We start from the raw sequence: 26,384 nt of genomic DNA, 5'->3' as shown, positions 1-26,384 counted from the left end.
TATAATTATTATTTTTTAAACAGGAAGACAACGTTTCCTACTGGATCTTTTAGAAGCCTCTTGCAGGGTTGGAATTAAGAGACTATTGCCCTCTGCGAGTTGTAATGGCATTTTTGCTTATAGATGTTACATGCTCACATGATGGCACTGAAGCTATATTAAATCAAACCCCCTGGATTTTAGGTTAAGATTTTTGCATTTGATGCTTCACGAAGAGTATTTTACTGTATCTGAGGTTTTTTTTTCTGATGAATTAGTGACTACTTGTAGGAATTCATTTCCTTATGCTCTTCACTTTATCGACCCGAGTATGCCCTGCGTCTGCATCCCTTACTTTGCTTTTCTAGAAGTTTTAAGTTCTACAGAATCCCTCCCTAAATCACTGGTTATATGACCATACATTGCTGGGCCGCAGTGCACCCCTGAATGGGGTTGGGAGAGATGCACTGGCTTGTAGTAGATGTCAATATTGCAACAAACTTTACATCCTGATACAGTTGCATTCAGATATAACCAATACAGCTTTATGGCACCGCAAAAAACTGAAGAAAACTACTTAGAAGGAACCGAAGCAATTATAGTTCTCAGATAATCGCAGTCAGGAACCTTACGGTTCTCGTCCTGCACTCATTCTGCCTGAAACTCTTCCAGAATGTTCTGGTTGCCAGAAACCTAACTTCACTTTGAAGCCCAATAGAATAAAATTACAAAAAGACGGCGTACGTCTTCCTGCTCTGAACCTGCCACGTTTTTTGTATCGATCTTACTGGCAGATCCACTGAATTGAAATCAATAACAGATCACAAATACTTCAAAAACATTAACTGATATGATGCTTCGAGAAACCACCATGTATGGTCTCCTTTTTCAACACTTGAGTTGGCATTGCCAATCTGCAGCACTTGGAGTACCTTGAACCTGCTGCAAAGGTGTGTCTGGTACTATGTCTGTCTTTGCCAAATTGAGCTAAGACACTTCAAAATGCAATGCAAATGTCCAGTGTGCGCTGAAATAGTAATCTCTTTTTTTGTTTGCTTTGCCCTCAGGATGGTTGCAGCTATGAACTGGAAATGATGCCTTACTTGCACAACGATGATGTTGTTATGCCAAAAAAGCCGGGAAGCGTGCCCGCAGGCAGAAAAGAAAAGCAATCCACCGAAAAGATTTTCGATTTTAAAAAGGATAAAGAAGGAAGTTCCGCAAAAGGAAAACATTTACCTTCATTTGTTGAGTCTGATGAGGAAAGTGCCTCTCTTTTTAGGGAGTCTAATTTCAAGTACACCAAAAAATCCACATCTCTCAACCCGGATAATAAAATGGAAACGGATCATTCTTTTGGCAAAGCCTTGACTGAAAATGAGGGAAATTCTGGTTTAGGGGACAGAAAGCCCACACCTGGTAAAATAAGTATCTCTTCTTCCAATCAAGGTGCATCTCTTGAAGAAGTAGACAACTTAACGCAAGGGATGGATGTGGAAGTGTTCAATGAGTTTTCCTTAGAGGATCATCCCATTCCTACACAACAGAACACCGTCGTTAGAGCGGAGCCTTGCAAACAAATGCCAAGTATTTCAGATGAACTGTTGCCCCAAAGGACATCCGACGGGTGTACCAGAATTAATACTGACTCTGGTTACAATAGTTTTACTGATGAGAGTGCAGTCGTTACATACACCATGTTTTACCCACCTGAAGAGGAACTAGATTACTGCACTCAGAAAAATCAATTTAACATTCACAGTCTCTCCACTGTCAAATCAATTCTTACAAATGTGGAGAGGTTTTTATCGCGGTCACCCCCTCCTTTAGAAGAACTCTCCCAGCTTGATATGATGTTACAGATTGATAAAGCTCAACTGGATAAGCATCTGAACAACACACTGGTACCTGATAGTGCAATGAAATCTCCAGAAAATACTCTATTTCTATCTTGTTTGAGCAATTACAATGAAGTGATCGAGCCTGCAACAGACCTTGCAAGTGATGCATGCATTGCTGCGAAAAATGAATTGTCTATAAACTTTTCAGTGAAATCAAATCTGAAGTTGGCAGAATTTGACTTGCCGGGACCTGATGTGCATACACAAAATTCAAAGTCATCACAAATGGAGAGTGCTGCTGGTAGCAAATATTCCAACAAAGACTGGCATGACATTTTTGATAATGACAGTGACGATGATAATACACATGAAGAAATGCTGAATCATTGCTCTGATACTGCTCTGCTTGAAAATAAGTGTGTTAAGGTCAGTGAACATATGACAAACCTCGTGGTCAGTAAACATATCACAGCATGTGTTAACGATGAGGATATCACAGACTTCGTGGATGAAGCGCATGTCATGAAAAGTGCGGCTGATGAGCACAACTCTAGCTTTGCAGGTGATGAGCATAAGGCAGAGCTTGGCACCGAGGATAGTCTAGATTTATTTGAAGAAGAGCCATTTTCATTAACTGATGATAAAAGCCCTTGTAAAACTGATACTAGCAGGTCAGGACCTGTCCCTGGTTTGTCTGAGGAAAAGATCCATCCTACAGATATCTCCACAATGCATACTCAGTGCGAGGGAGAACTCAGTGCGTCTCATCTGCGACTTCCAGTTCGCACCTGCATGCCTGCTGAACTGGAGGGATCGGTAAGCAACAATGACGTGTTTGACTGTTCGGACGAATTGTTTTCTGTTAATTTTGAACTTGGTTTTTCCATTGACGAGTCTGATGTCGAAGATGCATCAGTAAACCTGGATGTTCTGAACCAGAGTGCCATTGAGAAAGAAGAGGCCATATCCTACAGTCCTCTACAGGATATCTCTGTGCGAGATGAAAATCACATAGACAGTTGCAGTGTTACTCCTCTCCCAAGCTACGCCAAACTGAGCCTGGCTGGGGATAAGCGCTCCACGCCTGTGTCATCGAGCTGCAACATACAACTGTCAAAGTCCAATCAAGGTTCAGCGTTTAATTCCACCAGGGAAGACGAATATGCCTCGCCTGTTAATTTTTCTCTTTGTAAATCAATTTTCACACCACTAGGGGAGAAGCGGAGCAGTACTGAAGTCCGCGGAAGAACCTCCAGGCGTTTGGCTTCAGACCTAGAAGCACAGACACCACTGACTCCTTTTTTTAAAACAAGAAGAGAAAATGCTGACGCTGTGAAAAAGAAATTGCTAACTTTTGAATTTGGAAGCATCAGCTTTCCAGCAATGGCTTCTAGCAGTGAAAAGAAAATATCCTCCACATCCCCAAGTGTTCCAAACGACGGTAAGGTATTATTCAGCAGTTACTGCAGCACAACATGTATTGTGTTTTATAAACCCTCATGAGACCACATGTATTGTACTGGCACAGTATAAATGTATTATTATATCTAAAATATATATTTACGCTGTGCCAGTGAAAATACATATGCAACAATACATAAAAAGACTATTTGGATCAGGTGTACTAATGAAAACATAATCAGAGATTTATTACTGCAGTACAAAGGTCAAATCATATTTTACCACCATAGTACAATGTGTCTGACAAGAGAAAACACTGCTTATTGTCTCACAGAATGAATGTTATAATAATTTGACAGAAGAAAATAATTATGTTAATAATCAGTATCATTTTATCTCAATGCACATATTTAATGTTTTGTTTCCTGGTTCTGCTTAAACTCATTCGTTGACAATTCTTACGGATGACAAAACAGCCTAGCATAAACCACATATGCAGATGTGCAGAGAACATGCTATTTCTTACAATTTTGGGGTAGCCGAGGGACTTCATGACATTCAACGCTTTACCTCTGACTGATTATATTATTCACTGTCTTTGTGCATCTGGGTATATGCAAGTACATCCCCCTGTAAAACACAGTTAAAAAATTATGGTTAATTTAATACATATTATTTAACGCACTGCAAAACACATCACTGAAAACACAGTTAAAGCGATGGCTCCAAAACAAAAGCTCAAATCTCCTGAAAGTCGCAAGTTATGGTTCATTGCATGAATCTCGCGCTCCTGCTATATATACACTGCTTTTGAGATCACATATGACCTGCTCAGTGACCTCGCCGGTGAGCACGGCTAGGACATCAAAAAGTGGCTCCACAGTGACATCAAAAGTCAAACTTTCTGAAGGCACAGCTTGAGAGCTCCTGTCCTCACACAGCACAGTCTAGAGATACCTGCGTGAAAATGGTGGTGTTGGCAAGCAATGCAGTACAACATTGTTTCAATTTGGGCTGATACCCGCCTTTCCTAATACATGATCATCTGAGACAACAGCCTTTGTGAATATCTTGCACTGTTTCCGAGACTGAACACGAAATGGGCACATTTTCTATCCATAATGTAGGTCAAGGGGGAGTGTAGGGCAACTACAGTAGTTGTGGCGGGTCCTTATTACTAAATGTCATGTTTTGCTTTGGAACCAAAGCGTCATTTTGTTTTAATGATGAGCTTTCTTTTCTTTTGTTTTTTTAAATAACATTAGCAGTTGCTTGCAGGCGATCACCCATGCATCCATTTTCCATGCATACAGGGCCTTTGACCTTGTGCAGCAGGGCTTAGATGCATGGGCCAGGCCCAGACCAGCCTCCCCCTGTTCGTCTTCGCTGTTGAATTTAAGTCCTTGCCTCGTACCGAGTTTCCCATGTGTAGTGGAGATTGAACACAGTGCACCTGCACACATGCTTATCGGTATTTGCATATAGGGTACGCCCTCACCTGCCGTGAAAATTCAAATGTAATTGATCAAACTAGTGAGTTTCGTGCTGAAGATCTCTCTAAATTTTAAACCTTCCAGGTCCTTTGAACAAATGTTTCACGAGTAAATAGCTCAGAAACTGCTTAACGGTTTTACACCACACCTTAAAAAGCACACTTTCTGAATGACGTTCTGTATGTTCATGCCATGTTTGATGTATGTCAGGTCAGTAGTTTTAGCTGTGGCGGAGAACAGTTGTTGCTGTCGCGAAGGGTAATGTTTTCCTATGGAAAGTTTTTTCTGCATTTAGTGTAGCTATTTATCTTACTAATGCCAATACAGGGAGTGCAGAATTATTAGGCAAGTTGTATTTTTGAGGATTAATTTTATTATTGAACAACAACCATGTTCTCAATGAACCCAAAAAACTCATTAATATCAAAACTGAATATTTTTGGAAGTAGTTTTTAGTTTGTTTTTAGTTTTAGCTATGTTAGGGGGATATCTGTGTGTGCAGGTGACTATCACTGTGCATAATTATTAGGCAACTTAACAAAAAAATATATATACCCATTTCAATTATTTATCATTACCAGTGAAACCAATATAACATCTCAACATTCACAAATATACATTTCTGACATTCAAAAACAAAACAAAAACAAATCAGTGACCAATATAGCCACCTTTCTTTGCAAGGACACTCAAAAGCCTGCCATCCATGGATTCTGTCAGTGTTTTGATCTGTTCACCATCAACATTGCGTGCAGCAGCAACCACAGCCTCCCAGACACTGTTCAGAGAGGTGTACTGTTTTCCCTCCTTGTAAATCTCACATTTGATGATGGACCACAGGTTCTCAATGGGGTTCAGATCAGGTGAACAAGGAGGCCATGTCATTAGATTTCCTTCTTTTATACCCTTTCTTGCCAGCCACGCTGTGGAGTACTTGGACGCGTGTGATGGAGCATTGTCCTGCATGAAAATCATGTTTTTCTTGAAGGATGCAGACTTCTTCCTGTACCACTGCTTGAAGAAGGTGTCTTCCAGGAACTGGCAGTAGGACTGGGAGTTGAGCTTGACTCCATCCTCAACCCGAAAAGGCCCCACAAGCTCATCTTTGATGATACCAGCCCAAACCAGTACTCCACCTCCACCTTGCTGGCGTCTGAGTCGGACTGGAGCTCTCTGCCCTTTACCAATCCAGCCACGGGCCCATCCATCTGGCCCATCAAGACTCACTCTCATTTCATCAGTCCATAAAACCTTAGAAAAATCAGTCTTGAGATATTTCTTGGCCCAGTCTTGACGTTTCAGCTTGTGTGTCTTGTTCAGTGGTGGTCGTCTTTCAGCCTTTCTTACCTTGGCCATGTCTCTGAGTATTGCACACCTTGTGCTTTTGGGCACTCCAGTGATGTTGCAGCTCTGAAATATGGCCAAACTGGTGGCAAGTGGCATTGTGGCAGCTGCACGCTTGACTTTTCTCAGTTCATGGGCAGTTATTTTGCACCTTGGTTTTTCCACACGCTTCTTGCGACCCTGTTGACTATTTTGAATGAAACGATTGATTGTTCGATGATCACGCTTCAGAAGCTTTGCAATTTTAAGAGTGCTGCATCCCTCTGCAAGATATCTCACTATTTTTGACTTTTCTGAGCCTGTCAAGTCCTTCTTTTGACCCATTTTGCCAAAGGAAAGGAAGTTGCCTAATAATTATGCACACCTGATATAGGGTGTTGATGTCATTAGACCACACCCCTTCTCATTACAGAGATGCACATCACCTAATATGCTTAATTTGTAGTAGGCTTTCGAGCCTATACAGCTTGGAGTAAGACAACATGCATAAAGAGGATGATGTGGTCAAAATACTCATTTGCCTAATAATTCTGCACTCCCTGTAGTGTATTTAGTTTCTTTCAGTCTTGAAACTAGCGAAGACATAGCTTGGAGAATAAGGTGGCCCTTGTAGATAAATAAAACACTGCCCGGGAGGATAATTGCTGCAGATGCACTAGACTATAGTGGTTTTGAGTAAAAATAGAAGAAGATCACTGCGTATTTCCAGTAGTCAGCAAAGGATATGCTGCGCTTGGGGAAAACTGGAAAAAAAATTCCAACCCCACTTCAGATAAACAAATATACTACTTGTATATCCCACCTATAATGCCACAAGCTTTAACAGTTAGTCACTCATCCATACCATTATTAAGATTAAAAAAAGCTGTTTGCTGACACGTTGCAAAGAATTTTACGAAATGTGTAACAAACAATCCATATTTCTAAACTCCTTGACAACTTAACCAACTTCTGAACAAACACTCCTACTTATTCAATCATATTCGTGTACTTGAAACTTTTTGACAAATCACTTCAACATTATTAAACACTGTAAAATGTGTTCTTAAGGATTTTAAATAATTAGAATTGTAAATTAAAAAGCAGTACGTTTATTCACAATTGATTTTCAATTCCTTATTTAATTAAAGCTTGATCTTTCAAGAGAAACTGAAAACAATTCATCCTGCGAAACACAAATATTAAACAGAAAATAATTTTTTCTTTATACAGCTGGCATGGTTGAAATTTGCAGTTTTCAGTTTGTCACGAAATTATACTCACCACCCCTAGTAATCAGATTTTTTTTGGGGAAGAATCCTGTGTTGTTTTCACTACCACACCTATTGCTTAAGCATCAAGACTAATTCACTATCCCATGTGCTTTAATTGAATGGTTCATATTTTTACATCAGAATAGTCCATTTCTTGGAGGGAGAGAGCAATACGATCTGACGTATTTACTGTTTAGTATCGCTTTGCTGCATGGATCATCAGATTTTCCATGTTGCACAATTGAAAATAGAATTTTAAAAAATGAGTGTTCAGGGAGCTCACAGGGATTTCGAATGGAAGCTCCTCTTCGGACTCCCCGTCTTGGCTCCACTCTGAAGGCCTTAGTGCTCCTATTTGAACATGTGTTCCTGATATCATCCGCCCCACAAGTGTAGAAAACCATGGTGAAATTGGTATGTATTAAGCTGCCCATTTAAATTGTGCCATCATAGAGGCTTGCAGAGAGTAAAAGTTAAAGTGTGCTCCCCATGCGTTATTGCCAGCAAACAGTGGAACTACTTGTTACAAACTTCTGCTGGGGCCATGAAATACACTGTACAATCCCAGCGCATTCCGTGTTGGTTATTGTTACTTCATCCCGCTCAAATAGAGGAGAAAGAAGATTCCTGATGTGAGACAAGGTTACCACAATGCATAATCCACCTTCAGGGTAAAATAACAAGTCTACAGTGGCATAAAGCACTCAGTCAATAGGTGGTTGTTTGCATGCAAGGTCCTCAGTTCAGGCTTGAGAAGAGAAAAGTAGTGGCGGATGGTGGATTTTAAAAGTGGTGGGGCCGAAACGTAGACCTATGTATGAGCGAGCCTGAACTGAAAGATGTGGGTGTTTGTTGGGGAGGTTCTCATTGCAAGAACATGTGTTGTATATATTGTTGATGGCTTCCATTTTGCTACCACATTCTAAGTACATAGACAAGAAGCACATATTTTTAGGTTCATTAAAACAAGGGCCGGGTTTAGTGCCTTCAAATACAAACAATGATTTAAGTTAAGAAAGAAAAAGACAACTCTGCAGAAAATAGTAGCAAAATGTTTGCAGTGAATTTACTGCGGCTAGAAATAAGCAAGTCTGAACTCACCTCTGTAGCCTCTATTTTTTTTCCCAAACTAATAAAATGTAGCTGCAGTGTTTAAGAAAAACAAGTGCCTTACACAGTCTGGGGTTTACGTGGAAAAGAGCAGCTGGACTACTCCTTCAGCCTGCCCTCTTCCCTGAGGAGAAGGTTGTTGCCACCTTCTCCTACATTGCCTTCTGAAGGCCTGCCCAACGAGAGCCATTTAAATAGGTGGAATTGAGTTAACTCTACTCTGGGCCATGACATTGACGCCCAAAATGCGTACCTATGAACGCAGTCAAAATGTAAATCGCTCTCCGCTATGACATAACAAAGGTAGCTTGTGTCTTGAGGGCTATGAAGACCTCGCCCTGCCCAGCACAAGCACATCATCCCCCCTCTCTTCTCCCCCCCCCCCCGAAAATAAACAGATTCGGTCCTCATTACACTAAACAGCAATCAGACATTTCTTCCCAGCTGCTGGGTGTTTTATCTCTTCTTCTTTCCCCTAGGCTAGTAGGTCGACACCCATTTCAACAATGAGTCAATTAATACCATCCACCCCAGGAGAAAAGAGGTACACTGGGTGGCTCTTCATGGAACTTAGAGGGGACATTTTATTGCAAGTGTCTACAAACGATTCCATTTCAAAAAGACCTGTAAAGCCAGACTTGTATCTGATGAAACATTGAAAGAGCACATCCTCTATGCAGATTTAAACTTTATCACTAGGCATATCATTGCGGGCTAAAGTACACCATCTATCTATATAGGTCTTTTATATGACAGTCTCACTGTATAGCTGTTTGAGCTAAATGCTCGTTGCGATAAAATATGGTGTGCGGGAGGTCATAAGTTCAGATCCTGGCAAGGCAGACACAGCCTTGTATCCTTCCAGGGGTCACTAAGTTCTGCACCAGTAAATTGACTAATGATAACATCTGTTTTTACAGCACTTAGCAATGGCAGAATTGCAGTAGTTAATGCTATTAACACGCAATGATTTATTTATCATTATATATACACACACACCTATTTATTAGGCCTATTGTGTGTTTCTCTTAAAAACATACTGATAAAAGTGGCAAATTTGGTTGTAACAGAAGGGAAACTTCCCAGCCTAAGGTTGTAGACAAGCACTTAAAAATTCTGCCCAAGAACACCACCCTCCTGCTCAGACACATAGCATGTAAGGTACTGCTCCCATGCCTGGTTTAGCCTCTTGGTTTGGCCACCCCTAATCCTATTCTATTCTAAGGGATTTGTAGAGTGTATGGCTACCCAAAGGCGTCCCACCGCTCAGAGCAACCAGCACATCCAGCACGGTATCTACATACAAGATCCAAAAGGAACAGCTAGTTTACAAACAGCCAGGTTTCGAAGATTTTCTAAAAGTGGATTCTAGGTCAGTTTGGAGCATTCTGATCGACAAGAAGTTACATAGCTTGAGGGCAAGATACACAAACTAATGCAACTACCCAAAACCCCAACCACCCCCCAATCTTATTCTGAGATTTTGTGGTACTGTCATTAGATGTGTATTCGCCGACCTCAAAACCCTTCCAGGGATGTAGGGCCGGTAATAACAAGACTTCTGATGTATCCTAATGCCCAGCCTGGTAAACAGCGAGTTAAAAAACTAAGAGATAAACTGTGCGCTCCATTCGCCAATCTAAGATTAACTGACCTCCGAGCAGTCTGAATTTGTTTTAAATAAAGGTAAGAAATACCTGTTTTGAGGTATGCATTGCACTGGTTTGGACACCATAGCCACAAACCCTAAAATTGTGCTTTGACTTGAAAGGTGGGAGTCACTGCCTTCCAAGACGTTATGTGATCGTTTTGTGGTCAGCCTTATGCTGGACACACAGGTCATAGTTCTAAACTGAGGAGTTTACAGATCTCAGACTGGAACAACACAGTGCTTCTGCACCAGGGTTTTAAGTCTTTCTCTGTCAACAATACCTTGCAAGGTCGAAATCCTGGCACAATTGTAGTGCCAGGAGCTGAGCTCCCTTTTTGTTAGAAAGAGGCTCCCTACAATGGTAGACAGAAGTTTTTTTTAAAGTATTTACTCATTCCTTTATCTCCACATACCCTCCATAATAATATGGATCAAATTTCAGACCACAAGTCTAATGATTTGGTTGGCTATTAATAAAATTGTATTCCTTCATCAGGGCTTTAAGTTCTCATTAGCGCAGCCTTATTTTGATTGGCAGAGCCAGGACAGAATTTTAAGGCCCTGCCATAATTCCCGACCCGTCACACCTGCCTAAGGTAGTTTGTGTTTAAACTCAGAGTGAATTTTTAAAATTGGAAGTTGGAGTGGTCAGGCTGTTGAGAAGAGGCACACCTAAAACATGTTGATGCCAGTCTTTGATTCCAGCAGCTCTAAAACTGATAGGGAGTAGTTTTTTTATTAATTCAATTAAGAGAACAGAATGCTTCTGGTTTGATCATCATTCAGACTCCTTTGCTGACAGACCTACATGCATGGGCACATTGAAGACATCCACTTAACACTTCACCATGAGAGGAGGGTCCGCTGCATGATTGCAACAAAAAAAGTGTGGACAATTTGCAAAAGAATCTGCTTGTCCTGGTGAATAAATCCTAAAGAAACCTAGTTGTTTTCTTCCATGTGTAATACATTTTGGAGTTATTTTTCCTAATCAAAGTCCTCTTTATTCCTGTTTATCAGACACTGAACATGAATGGGTTGTGTTCATACCTTATCCCTGCTCTGTTTAATAGTGGTATTGTTTAGGCCAGTGATGACAGTAGGGTTTTGAATTTGGTACCACCCTTATTTAGTCAAAGTTCTGATTATATTAGAGTTCTGGTTATGCTAGGGTTCTGAACATACCTCGTTCTGATTGCGCTATGGCTCTCTTTCTTATTTTAGTTTCCGAAGACAGCTCTTGAGATTTGTTCCAGCAGAGAGCACACATTTACTCTGACATTCAGTATAGCCCGCTGCAGAGGGCTCTATTGGTAGTTAAATGCCCTGAACCCAACATATATGCCAGTGCTGCAGACGAAGACTATAACGAGGGAGTGAGCCTTTAATAACTGGTATAGCCCAAGGCAGAAGGGTTGTAAAGCTATTGTAAAATTCCATCCACTGATGGTAGAATGATCTAAATTAAAAAGGAAGAAACAGAAAGGCAAACCTTTTAATGTTGGAGCAGAAGGCCTATACCAGTCCTTATTATTTCTGAGCAACTTGATTATCTTCAGTAGAGTTCGTAACATTCCAATGTTGTAAGGAACTGCCTTCCTTGGCATGGTTACCCCCAGATTTTTTGCTTTTTGTTGATGCCAGTTATGATTGAAAGTGTGCTGGGACCCTGCTAACCAGGCACCACCATTCTTTCCCTAAACTGTACCTTTGTTCCCACAATTGGCACAGCGCTGGCACACAGATAAGTCCCTTGTAAATGGTACCCCTGGTACCAAGGGCCCGGTGGCCAGGGAAGGTCTCTAAGGGCTGCAGCATGTATTATGCCACCCTGGGGACCCCTCACTCAGCACATGCACACTGCCTCACAACCTGTGTGTGCTGGTGGGGAGAAAATGACTAGGACGACATGGCACTCCCCTCAGAGTGCCATGCCCACAACCCACTGCCTGTGGCATAGGTAAGTCACCCCTCTAGCAGGCCTTACAGCCCTAAGGCAGGGTGCACTATACCACAGGTGAAGGCATAGGGGCATGAGCACTATGCCCCTACAGTGTCTGAGCAAAACCTTAGACATTGTAAGTGCAGGGTAGCCATAAAGAGTATATGGTCTGGGAGTCTGTCAATTACGAACTCCACAGTTCCATAATGGCTTCACTGAAATCTGGAAAGTTTGGTATCAAACGTCTCAGTACAGTTAATGCACACTGATGCCAGTGTGGGATTTATTGTTAAATACACCCAGAGGGCATCTTAGAGATGCCCCCTGAATACTAGTCTGACTCCTGTGCTAGGCTGACCAGTTTCTGCCAGCCTGCCACAACCAGACGAGTTTCTGGCCACATGGGGTGAGTGCCTTTGTCACTCTGTGGGCAGGAACAAAGCCTGTACTGGGTGGAGGTGCTTCTCACCTCTCCCTCCAGGGACTGGAACACCTGGCAGTGAGTCTCAAAGGCTCATGCCTTTTGCTACAGCACCCCAGGGCATCCCAGCTAATGGAGATGCCCGCCCCTCCAGCCACTGCCCCCACTTTTGGAGGCAAGGCTGGAGGAGATAATGAGAAAAACAAGGAGCCACCCACCAGTCAGGACAGGCCCTAAGGTGCCCTGAGCTGAGGTGACCCCTGCCTTTAGAAATCCTCCATCTCGAGTTTGGAGGATTCCCCCAATAGGAATAGGGATGTGCCCCCTCCCCTCTGGGAGGAGGCACAAAGAGGGTGAAGCCACCCTCCAGGACAGTAGCCATTGGCTACTGCCCCCCAGACCTAAACACACCCCTAAATTTAGTATTTAGGGGCGACCCTGAACCCAGGAAATCAGATTCCTGCAACCTGAAGAAAGAAGGACTGCTGACCTGAAAGCCCCGCAGAGAAGATGGAGACACCAACTGATTTAGCCCCAGCCCTACCAGCCTATCTTCAGACTCTAAGAACCTGCACAGCGACGCATCTGACAGGAACCAGCGACCTCTGAGGACTCGGAGGACTGCCCTGAACCTAAAGGACCCAGAAACTCCAGAGAACAGCAGCACTGTTCATAAACTGCAACAACTTTGCAACTTTTAAAGAACTCTCACTTCCCGCCAGAAGCGTGAGATTTCACACTCTGCACCCGATGCCCCCAGCTCGAGTTTGGAGAAACCAACACCGCAGAGAGGACTCCCAGGCGACTCCAATGACGTGGAGACCCTGAGTCAACCTCCCGCCACCCCCACAGCGATGCCTGCAGAGAGGATCCAGAGGCTTCCCCTGACCGCGACTGCCTGGTAACAAAGGAACCCGACGCCTGGACCAAGCCCTGCACCGCAGCCCCAGGACCGAGAGGAACCACCTACCAGTGCAGGAGTGACCAACAGGCGGCTCTCATCCTAGCCCTGTCGGTGGCTGGCCTGAGAAGCCCCCCTGTGCCCTGCCTGCATCGCCTAAACAACCCCGAGTCCCTCCATTGCTTTCTATAGCAAACCCGACACCTACTTTGCCTACTGCATCCGGCCGCCCCTGTGCCGCTGAGGGTGTGTTTTGTGGGCTTATGTGTGTGTGTGTCCCCCTCCCCATGCTCTACAAAAAAAACCTGGGCTGCTCCCCGAGGACGCAGGTACTTACCTGTAAGCAGACTAGGACCGGAGCACCCCTGTTCGTCATAGGCGCCTATGTGTTTTGGGCCCTCCTTTGACCTCTGCACCTGACTGGCCCTGTTTTGCTGGTGCGGTGGCTTTGGGGTTGCCTTGAACCCCCAAGGGTGGGCTGCCTATGCCCAGGAGACTGACTGTGTAAGTGCTTTACTTACCTGGAAAAACTAACCAAACTTACCTCCCCCAGGAACTGTTGATTTTTGCAGTGTCCACTTCTAAAATAGCTTATTGCCATTTTAACCAAAACTGTGTGTACTACAGTTTTAAATCAAAGTTCTATATTTACCTGTGTGAAGTACCTTGCATTTTATGTACTTACCTCAAATCTTGAATCTTGTGGTTCTAAAATAAATTAAGAAAATATATTTTTCTATATAAAAACTATTGGCCTGGAGTTAAGTCTGTGAGTGTGTGTTCCTCATGTATTGCCTGTGTGTGTACAACAAATGCTTAACACTACCCTCTGATAAGCCTACTGCTCGACCACACTACCACAAAATAGAGCATTAGAATTATCTCTTTTTGCCACTATCTTACCTCTAAGAGGAACCCTTGGACTCTGTGCACACTATCTCTCGCTTTGAGATAGTGTATACAGAGCCAACTTCCTACAAATGTTTTAATAGATTTTATAAAACGTTTGCCAGCAAGAGCATGTAGAAAGCCCCATTTCAATAACTGAGTATTTACATTTTGCAACTACATGAAGTCTGCAAAGTCTTACCAGAGTTATGATAGTGTTATCTTAATGTTGGCAGTAAATTTACACTGAATGTCCAATATTGAATCTTTAAAACTATTGGTGTGAATGAAACACACATCCTTTTGACTAATGCCTTAGAGAGCTTGTATTTAAAGTTATCTTAAATTTGGCTGGCAGGGTAGCAGTTCTGTCCGCAACCTTTGTCAGTTTTTCTTTTTTCAAGTTGACCATACTTTTGTATTCATTGTCTTTCAAAAGAAATAACAGGACATATGCATTCTAATGGAGTTATAACTTGTAGGGCAGATGTTCTCTTAATATTATATTGAAAGTCTTCAAAGAGCAGCCTTGGTACCTGAGTATTCTAGCTATCACTAGAATCAATGGCTACCCTAGACACTAGCAAAACTGTAGGTGTTCAGGATTTATCAGCCACCTTTGACACAGTATCCTACCCCATTCTTATTTCCAGACTATTTACGTTTGGTGCATGTAAACACCCTTAAGTGTTTGTACTCTTTATTCTCCTTTTGAATCTGGTTGGTCTCTCTTGCCCCGTTTCAATCTGATGCCTCCTCTCTCTCTTATGGTGTGCACAAGACTCCTCAGCCAGTCCCATTTTATTTAGTGCGCAAATCAAAATCACTTTTCTAGCTTATGTCTTGCGCGGCTGATACTCAAATCAGTCTCTACATCTCTAAGAATCCATCATCCACTGAGACCTGATTTGGCTTGTGCTTGTAAACAGGTACCACATGGGTGAAGAACAGCCGTCCTAAACCTAACGGCGAGAAAATTGTTGTTCTCATCTTCGAAAAACCTGGTGGCCTGCAAACGCGGAGTTTTTCCTTGATGTAAAATATCCTTGTACTCTTGGCCACCTGTTTTCCCTTACTTAAAATGTTGACAGACATTCTTCCAAAGCTTTGGGAAACAAGCAGTAAAACAGTTGTCAAATCTATAATCGCCTCTGTATTTGTTTCTGGAAGTAGTGTATCCGGGCATTCATTACTACCTCACTCACTGTGTGCAGAATATATAAAACGCTGCTGTTCACCTCATCCTACCTTCGAGAACTGCACTGGCTGACTAAAACATGTTCAGTATTTAAATCACTTTACCTGGTGCACACAACTGTTTACAGCTCTGGCCCTCTCGAGTTCACCTCCCCTCATTTGGTCCACATTCCGTGCATCGAACAATGCCGGGTGGGGGCGCTCTTCTAACTCGCTCAACACTGGAGCACTCTCCTCACGTCCATCAGAGTCACGCCTTGTCCTTTGTTGTTCTGAAACACACCTCAAAATATGGTAGTTCAGACAGTCGCCCGATTGAGACTCTCGGGTAGATGATCCTCAAATGCAGGACACCCCTTGGGGTACTTGCAGCGCTTTATACATTTGTAAAATAAAATAGCAAGGAGCGAATTCAACTCTAACCCTGCACTACACAATACCCTTCTCTCTGACCATCGCTGATATGTTTTCATTTTTTTACTTGACTCCCATACTTTTTATCATGCCGTTTTTCCAAGGTTAATCCTAATCTGTCGCCCTTCGAAGCGGACATGCAATTTTGAGATCCCCTTGCCTGACCTCTTTTAAAAACGGCGACCTTGCCTCCTCTGAAAACACCCTTTCTTTGTATTCGTGTCACGGTGGAGCTGTTAATAATATGCTGTCCACCTTTGAATTAGATTTAAAATGCATTTCTAGCCTGCGCATGTGTTTTTTTAAAGCACTCTGTGGCTGCCAGTGAGTTTATCATACCCATGTAGACCGTCTATTTTAGTTCTCCTTGGTCCTTCTCACAGGAATGGGTTGTCCCCATGCTGGTCTTGTTTAATCCCTGTACTTTGTTTTCTCGTGGCAGGTTGATGTGAATCACACGCACCTTTCTGCTCGAACCCATCCAGATCATTTCGTTCTTTTGGCAGGGTTCTAGCACTGACCACACTTACAATTAGTCATTTGGAGCCCCTAACATGGGCTTGCCTACGTTTTTTTTTCTTCTAGCTTTTGCAACAAGAATTGTCGATTCTATTAAGGACATAAAGGCAAGGATTAGGCTTTCTCTCTCGTTACTGACTTAAGCAGCAGCCAACAGTAACAAAATAAAGAACTTAAAAAAAACTACAAATGAGTTCTGTAGGAAGTTGGCTCTGTATGCACTATTTCAAAGTAAGGAATAGTATGCACAGAGTCCAAGGGTTCCCCTTAGAGGTAAGATAGTGGCAAAAAGAGATAATACTAATGCTCTATTTTGTGGTAGTGTGGTCGAGCAGTAGGCTTATCAAAGGAGTAGTGTTAAGCATTTGTTGTACATACACAAGAACTAAATGAGGAACGCACACTCAGACTATTCCAGGCCAATAGGTTTTTGTATAGAAAAATATCTTTTCTTATTTGAACCTGTGATTCTTAAAATAAACTTTTACATGTAATACTTTAAATGAAAGGTATTGCAGGTAGGTACTTTAGGAACTTTGAATAATCAAAATAGCATACACAGTTTTCAAGTAAATCACATATAGCTATTTTAAAACTAGAGACAGTGCAATTTTCACAGTTCCTAGGGGGAGTAAGAGTTTGTTAGTTCTTGCAGGTAAGTAAACCACCTACGGGGTTCAAGTTTGGGTCCAAGGTAGCCCACCGTTGGGGGTTCAGAGCAACCCCAAAGTTACAACACCAGCAGCTCAGGGCCGGTCAGGTGCAGAGTTCAAAGTGGTGCCCAAAACGCATAGGCTTCAATGGAGAAGGGGGTGCCCCGGTTCCAGTCGGCCAGCAGGTAAGTACCCGCGTCTTCGGAGGGCAGACCAGGGGGGTGTTGTAGGGCACCGGGGTGGACACAAGTTAGCACAGAAAGTACACCCTTAGCAGCACGGGGGCGGCCGGGTGCAGTGTGCAAACACACGTCTGGTTTCCAATGGAAATCAATGGGAGACCAAGGGGTCTCTTCAGCGATGCAGGCAGGCGTCGGGTTCTTAGAAGCAGGCAGTCGCGGTCAGGGGGAGCCTCGGGATTCCCTCTGCAGGCGTCGCTGTGGGGGCTCAGGGGGGGCAACTCTGGCTACTCACGGTCTCGCAGTCGCCAGGGAGTCCTCCCTGAAGCGTTGTTTTTCCACAAGTCGAGCCGGGGGCGTCGGGTGCAGAGTAGCAAGTCTCACGCTTCCGGCGGGAAACGCAGGTTGTTTAAAGTTGCTCCTTTGTAACAAAGTTGCAGTCTTAGATGAACAGAGCCGCTGTCCTCGGGAGTTTCTTGGTCCTTCTAGAGCAGGGCAGTCCTCTGAGGATTCAGAGGTCGCTGGTCCCTGGGGAAAGCGTCACTGGAGCAGTGTCTTTAGAAGGGAGGGAGACAGGCCGGTAGAGCTGGGGCCAAAGCAGTTGGTGTCTCAGTCTTCTCTGCAGGGTTTTTCAGCTTAGCAGTCCTCTTCTTAGGTTGCAGGAATCTGAGTTCCTAGGTTGAGGGGAGCCCCTAAATACAGACTTTAGGGGTGTGTTTAGGTCTGGGAGGGCAGTAGCCAGTGGCTACTAGCCCTGAGGGTGGCTACACCCTCTTTGTGCCTCCTCCCAAGGGGAGGGGGTCACATTCCTGTCCCTATTGGGGGAATCCTCCATCTGTAAGATGGAGGATTTCTAAAAGTCAGAGTCACCTCAGCTCAGGTTGCCTTAGGGGCTGTCCTGACTGGCCAGTGACTCCTCCTTGTTTTTCTCATTATCTCCTCTGGCCTTGCCGCCAAAAGTGGGGCCGTGGCCGGAGGGGGCGGGCAACTCCACTAGCTGGAATGCCCTGGGGTGTTGTATCAAAGGGGGTGAGCCTTTGAGGCTCACCGCCAGGTGTTACAGTTCCTGCAAGGGGGAGGTGATAAGCATCTCCACCCAGTACAGGCTTTGTTACTAGCCACAGAGTGACAAAGGCACTCTCCCCATGTGGCTAGCAACATGTCTCGAGTGTGGCAGGCTGCTAAAACCAGTCAGCCTACACGGGTAGTTGGTTAAGGTTTCAGGGGGCACCTCTAAGGTGCCCTCTGGGGTGTATGGTACAATAAAATGTACACTGGCATCAGTGGGCATTTATTGTGCTGAGAAGTTTGATACCAAACTTCCCAGTTTTCAGTGTAGCCATTATGGTGCTGTGGAGTTCGTGTATGACAGACTCCCAGACCATATACTCTTATGGCTACCCTGCACTTACAATGTCTAAGGTTTTGCTTAGACACTGTAGGGGCACAGTGCTCATGCACTGGTGCCCTCACCTATGGTATAGTGCACCCTGCCTTAGGGCTGTAAGGCCTGCTAGAGGGGTGACTTACCTATACTGCATAGGCAGTGTGAGGTTGGCATGGCACCCTGAGGGGAGTGCCATGTCGACTTACTCGTTTTGTCCTCACCAGCACACACAAGCTGGCAAGCAGTGTGTATGTGCTGAGTGAGGGGTTCCTAGGGTGGCATAAGATATGCTGCAGCCCTTAGAGACCTTCCCTGGCATCAGGGCCCTTGGTACCAGGGGTACCAGTTACAAGGGACTTACCTGGATGCCAGGGTGTGCCAATTGTGAAAACAAAAGTACAGGTTAGGGAAAGAACACTGGTGCTGGGGCCTGGTTAGCAGGCCTCAGCACACTTTCAAATCAAAACTTAGCATCAGCAAAGGCAAAAAGTCAGGGGGTAACCATGCCAAGGAGGCATTTCCTTACAAGTTCCATAACCATAAGACCCCTTTCTTACAGTCCACCAATCACTGATATGTCAAACCATTAAAACTAAGGCACACCATCTTGCTGGTTCTTTCTTTACGAACCAACAAAGCCTGAATGTTTAACAATTATGGAAGATTAGCCTTTGTAGTCATCCACTATACCCACTGGAAACTGAAAAAGTCCAGCGTTTTCTGTAATAGCAAGTCCCAGAATGTGATTCCTCACTCCTGTTTTTGTCCGAACCTAGATCAACATTACACAAATGATAATCTGTTTCCAAAACTCTTGACGAGCAGACACTAAAAGAGCAGATCTCATAATTGACAATGCATTCTGCAACACACACGCATATATATATATATATATATATATATATATATATATATATATATATATGTTCGATGGCATATGTTGCTGCAGATACACATGTTTCGCACAGTCTGCTGCCTGGTGTTGGGCTCGGAGTATTACAAGTTGTTTTTCTTCGAAGAAGTCTTTTTTGGTCACGGGACCGAAGGACTCCTCCCTCTTCGGCTCCATTGCGCATGGGCGTCGACTCCATCTTAGATTGTTTTTTTCCGCTGTCGGATTCGGACGTATTCCTTTTCGCTCCGTGTTTCGGTTCGGAAAGTTAGTCAGAATCTCGGAAGAAAGCGTCGGTATTGTTCCGTTCGGTATCGGGATAGTTAGGTACATCGACACCGATCATCGGAAGACTTTGGGGTAGCTTCGATCCCCCATCGGGGCCTGGTCGGCCCGACCGCGTGCGACATCGAAGCCGATGGAACGGACCCCCTTTCGTTTCTGCCCAAAATGTCACAGTAAGTATCCTTATACAGATCAGCACTTGGTCTGTAACTTGTGCTTGTCCCCCGAGCACAAGGAGGATACCTGTGAGGCCTGTCGAGCCTTCCGGTCCAGAAAAACACTCCGGGACCGAAGAGCCAGGCGTCTACAAATGGCGTCCACGCCGACAAAACAACGTTTCGACGACGAAGAGGAAACATTCTCGGTTCCGGAATCAGAATCCGGAGACTCCGACGTCGAACAACAGCAACAAACAGTGAGTAAGACGTCGAAAATTAAAACCATCGAGAAGACAAAAGCCCAGGGGACGCCACTGCCAACAGGCCATGGCTCGACCCATAAAACCGGCGAGCCGTCGAAGGCGCCGAAAAAGGGCACGCCCATAGCGAAGACACCCGACTCCAGTCGAGGGACCGCCATGGAGCAACCTCGGAGCCGAGATAGCGGCTCCGAGAGGCAAAAACAAGATGCCGGCACCGAAAAACATCGGCACCGAGACACACTGCCGAAAGCCACAAAAATTCTGTCGGTGCCGAAGCCGAAAAAAGATTCTCTCTCGGCGCCGAAAAGTTCCACACCTCCATCCTACACAGAGGAACAAGGAATAAGTGGCCAGATGCACAGATTTGGACAAGAGCTCCAAAGTGTAGAATCAGACTACACACAAAAGAGACTGTACATCCAGCAAGACACAGGGAAGATATCAACCCTTCCCCCAATAATGAGAAAAAGAAGGATCGGACTTCTCAAGGATGACGCACAACCACAAGCCAAAGTGGTTAAAAAAGTCACGCCTCTGCCCTCTCCACCACAACAGGCATCGCCGGCACAAACACCGCCACAAATGCACTCACCAGCGCAAACTACCATAAGTCAAGATAATCAGGATCAAGACGCTTGGGACCTATATGACACCCCAGTGCCGGACAATGATCCCGATTCATACCCCACAAAGCCGTCACCGCCAGAGGACAGTACCTCATACTCGCAACTGGTGGCTAGGGCAGCAGAATTCCACAATGTCCAACTGCATTCCGATCCTATAGAGGATAATTTTTTATTTAACACCCTCTCGGCTACACATAGCCAATATCAATGTCTCCCAATGCTACCAGGGATGTTACGGCACGCAAAACAAATTTTTGAAGAGCCCGTAAAATCAAGAGCCATCACCCCAAGGGTGGATAAGAAATACAAACCACCACCCACAGACCCAGTGTTTATTACTTCGCAGTTACCACCTGACTCCGTAGTAGTAGGGGCAGCTCGCAAAAGAGCAAATTCCCATACATCTGGCGACGCCCCACCTCCGGACAAAGAAAGCAGAAAATTTGATGCGGCAGGAAAAAGAGTAGCATCACAGGCAGCCAACCAGTGGCGCATCGCAAATTCTCAAGCGCTGCTGGCCCGATATGACCGCGCACACTGGGATGAGATGCAACTTCTCATAGACCATCTTCCCCAGGAATACCAAAAAAGGGCGCAGCAAATAGTTGAAGAGGGACAAACGATCTCAAACAATCAAATCCGCTCTTCAATGGACGCAGCCTATACTGCAGCGAGAACAGTCAACACTGCTGTCACCATAAGGAGACACGCTTGGCTCCGCACTTCAGGCTTCAAACCTGAAATCCAGCAGGCTGTCCTTAATATGCCCTTCAACGAGAAACAACTTTTTGGCCCTGAAGTGGACACAGCCATTGAAAAACTTAAAAAGGACACAGACACGGCCAAAGCCATGGGCGCACTCTACTCCCCGCAGAGCAGAGGCTCTTTTAGAAAAACTCCATTTAGAGGGGGGTTTTGTGGCCAACCCACAGACACCACCAGCCAACAAACAAGAACCACCCCATATCAGGGTTCATTCCAAAGGGGAGGTTTCAGGGGATATAGAGGGGGTCAATTCCCAAGGAGTAGGGGAAGATTCCAGACTCCAAAAACACCTCCACCTAAACAGTGACTTTCAAGTCACACAACCCCTTCACTCAACACCAGTGGGGGGAAGACTAAGCCAATTCTACCAATCTTGGCAGCAGATTACAACAGACAATTGGGTATTAGCAATAATCCAACATGGCTATTGCATAGAATTCCACAAATTCCCACCAAACATCCCTCCAAAAACACGCAAAATGTCACCACAACATTTAGAACTTTTAGGACTAGAAGTTCAAGCACTACTGCAAAAGGATGCAATAGAGTTAGTACCAGTACAACAAAAAAACACAGGAGTTTACTCCCTGTACTTTCTAATTCCAAAAAAAGACAAAACATTAAGACCAATATTAGATCTCAGGACACTAAATACCTACATCATATCGGACCACTTTCACATGGTCACACTACAAGACATCATTCCACTGCTCAAACAGCAAGATTACATGACCACATTAGACCTAAAAGATGCGTACTTTCATATACCGATACACCCTTCTCACAGAAAGTACCTAAGGTTCGTATTCAAAGGAATACATTACCAATTCAAGGTGTTGCCATTCGGAATAACAACTGCACCAAGAGTATTCACAAAATGTCTAGCAGTAGTAGCAGCACATATCAGGAGACAACAGATACATGTGTTTCCTTACCTAGACGATTGGCTAATCAAGACCAACACAGTAAAAAAGTGCACAAACGACACCACATATGTCATACAAACCCTTCACAAACTGGGTTTCTCCATCAACTATACAAAGTCACACCTCGAACCGTGTCAGACACAACAATATCTAGGGGCAACCATCAACACATCAAAAGGAATTGCCACTCCAAGTCCACAAAGAGTGCAAGCATTCCACAAGGTAATAAGTGCTATGTTTCCAAACCAAAAGATACAAGCAAAATTTGTGCTAAAACTTCTAGGCATGATGTCATCATGCATAGCCATTGTCCCAAACGCAAGACTACACATGCGACCCTTACAACAGTGCCTAGCATCACAATGGTCACAGGCACAGGGTCAACTTCAAGATCTGGTGTTGGTAGACCGCCAAACATACCTCTCGCTTCTATGGTGGAACAGCAACAATTTAAACAAAGGGCGGACATTTCAGGACCCAGTGCCTCAATACGTTATAACAACAGATGCTTCCATGACAGGGTGGGGAGCACACCTCAATCACCACAGCATTCAAGGACAATGGGATGTACACCAAACAAAATTTCATATCAATTACCTAGAACTGTTAGCAGTATTTCTAGCGTTAAGAGCCTTTCAACTCATAATAACACACAAATACATTCTTGTCAAAACAGACAACATGACAACAATGTATTATTTAAACAAACAAGGAGGAACACACTCAACACAATTGTGTCTCCTAACACAAAAAATATGGCAGTGGGCGATTCACAACAACATTCGCCTAATAGCACAATTTATTCCAGGGATCCAAAACCAACTAGCAGACAACCTTTCGCGAGACCACCAACAAGTCCACGAATGGGAAATTCACCCCCAAGTTCTGAACAAGTACTTTCAAATTTGGGGAACACCCCAGATAGATTTGTTCGCAACAAAAGAAAACCAAAATGCCAAAACTTCGCATCCAGGTACCCACACCGCGAATCACAAGGCAATGCTCTATGGATGAGTTGGTCAGGGATATTTGCATACGCTTTTCCCCCTCTCCCTCTCCTTCCATATCTAGTAAACAAGTTGAGTCAAAACCAACTCAAACTCATACTGATAGCACCCACATGGGCAAGACAACCTTGGTATACAACTCTACTAGACCTTTCACTAGTACCGCATGTCAAACTACCCAACAGACCAGATCTGTTAACACAACACAAACAACAGATCAGGCATCCAAACCCAGCATCATTGAATCTGGCAATTTGGCTCCTGAAATCCTAGAATTCGGACACTTAGACCTCACACAAGAATGTATGGAGGTCATAAAACAAGCTAGAAAAGCTTCCACTAGACACTGCTATGCATCTAAGTGGAAAAGATTTGTTTGCTACTGCCATACCAATCAAATCCAACCATTGCATGCCTCTACAAAGGACATAGTGGGATACTTACTACATTTGCAAAAAGCGAATCTCGCTTTTTCATCTATAAAAATACACCTCGCAGCAATATCTGCTTACCTACAAACTACTCATTCATCGTCTCTATTTAGAATACCAGTTATTAAAGCATTCATGGAAGGGCTAAAAAGAATTATACCACCAAGAACACCACCAGTTCCTTCATGGAACCTTAACATCGTCTTAACAAGACTCATGGGTCCACCTTTCGAACCCATGCATTCCTGTGAAATGCAATATCTAACCTGGAAAGTCGCATTTCTCATTGCAATCACATCCCTCAGAAGAGTAAGTGAAATACAGGCATTTACCATACAAGAACCATTTATTCAAATACACAAAAATAAAATAGTTCTAAGAACAAATCCAAAATTTCTACCAAAAGTAATCTCACCATTCCATTTAAATCAAACAGTAGAATTGCCAGTGTTCTTCCCACAACCAGATTCCGTGGCTGAAAGGGCACTACATACATTAGACATCAAAAGAGCACTAATGTACTACATTGACAGAACAAAGCTAATCAGGAAAACAAAACAACTGTTCATAGCTTTTCAAAAACCACACATAGGAAATCCAATCTCTAAACAAGGCATTGATAGATGGATAGTCAGATGTATTCAAACATGCTATCTTAAAGCCAAGAGAGAATTGCCTATTACACCAAAGGCACACTCAACCAGAAAGAAAGGTGCTACAATGGCCTTTCTAGGAAACATTCCTATGAGCGAAATATGTAAGGCTGCAACCTGGTCTACGCCTCATACATTTACTAAACACTACTGTGTAGACATACTAAATGCACAACAAGCTACAGTGGGCCAAGCTGTACTAAGAACATTATTCCAAACTACTTCAACTCCTACAGGCTAAACCACCGCTTTTAGGGGAGGTAACTGCTTTATAGTCTATGCGAAACATGTGTATCTGCAGCAACATATGCCATCGAACTGAAAATGTCACTTACCCAGTGTACATCTGTTCGTGGCATTAGTCGCTGTAGATTCACATGTGCCCTCCCGCCTCCCTGGGAAGCCTGTAGCCGTTTAGAAGTAGATCTTAAATCTTAAACATTTGTACATTTGTAAATAATTATTATAAACTTTTTATGTACATACGTATTCACTCCATTGCATGGGCACTATTTATAGCAAACAACTCCATCCTCACCCTCTGCGGGGAAAACAATCTAAGATGGAGTCGACGCCCATGCACAATGGAGCCGAAGAGGGAGGAGTCCTTCGGTCCCGTGACCAAAAAAGACTTCTTCGAAGAAAAACAACTTGTAATACTCCGAGCCCAACACCAGGCAGCGGACTGTGCGAAACATGTGAATCTGCAGCGACTAATGCCACGAACAGATGTACACTGGGTAAGTGACATTTTCAATATATATATATATACACACACACACACACACTCATCATGTGGGTGAGATAATCTTTGCCTCCGTGTCCTTAACTGAATCGATACGCAAGGCAATCAATACATCTAGAGAACATTTCTGTACATCTAGAAATGGAAAACTACACTCCCTCCAGAGACTATACTCTAAGTCCAAAGCCTGTGGCAGAAGACCAGACACAGAAACATAGTCATCTTGGCTGAGAGCTGTTTGCGGGACAAAATAGAATTGTCCTGCTATTACTCAAATAGGCACAACACTACCATCACATCCCACGGTTAACTGTATTTAGGCTTGGGGGCATTAGCCACCCTAACGCCCTTGAATACTCTACAGACTAAATGAACTTCCTGCCGGATGCATAAAACCTGCTGAAATGGCTGATAGAAAATTATTTATTGACCTGTAACGCAAGCCATCATTTGCCATCTGAGAAAGGAAATCAAGGATATCCTTCAATTTGACCTCCACGAGATCCAAATGTCATTCCACACACCTCTCCATCCAACGCTTCCAAGCTGAAGTGTATTGTTTTTGGGTGGATGGTGTCCACACCTGTTTTGAAAATCTAGCAGCTTTGTCCGAAATGGCAGGCACATGAACTTATCTCCCAATATATTCCAGGTCATTAACGTCAACTGTTGTTACACCATGAGGGGCTGTAGAAGACCCAAGGGATCCTCAAAAAGTTCAGGGAAGACGGGAACGACCATCAGAAAATCTGAAGCCATCCCAAGAAGTACCGGGAACCAAAGTTCTGTCTTTCAAATCGGTGTTTATAAGATTAAGGTTGCTTTTGGCCGTTTTGCCTTTGCTGTCACCTTCGCAATGATTGCAAATGGAGGAGAAGTATAATTAATCCCGATTGACCAGTCCTGAAGAAAGGTATCCGTTGCTTTTTTAGCTGGATCCAGTCCCCAACTATAGAAATCCACCAACTGGTTGTTGAGCCTGGATGTTGATAGATCTACTTGACAAAGCCCCAAAAGTCTCTGGACCTCTTGAAAATCTGTGTTGCAGCTTCCAACCCCT

The 26,384-nt window shown here is 43.9% G+C and overlaps 1 protein-coding gene across 1 annotated transcript in view; it reads left to right on the top strand.

The window, feature by feature from the left end:
* Nucleotides 1-26,384, top strand: part of FANCM (FA complementation group M) — a 666,273-nt gene that overhangs the window by 533,338 nt on the left and 106,551 nt on the right. Inside the window, exon 15 of the mRNA XM_069208717.1 lies at nt 1,047-3,261. Coding sequence (XP_069064818.1) covers nt 1,047-3,261 — 2,215 coding nt within the window. The remainder of the gene's footprint in view (nt 1-1,046; nt 3,262-26,384) is intronic.

The sequence above is a fragment of the Pleurodeles waltl genome, chromosome 9 (assembly GCF_031143425.1).
Source record: "Pleurodeles waltl isolate 20211129_DDA chromosome 9, aPleWal1.hap1.20221129, whole genome shotgun sequence".
In the NCBI taxonomy this organism is placed as follows: domain Eukaryota; kingdom Metazoa; phylum Chordata; class Amphibia; order Caudata; family Salamandridae; genus Pleurodeles; species Pleurodeles waltl.
The sequence above is the reverse complement of the archived record's forward strand: the minus strand, read 5'-3'. Positions and strand labels throughout refer to the sequence as shown.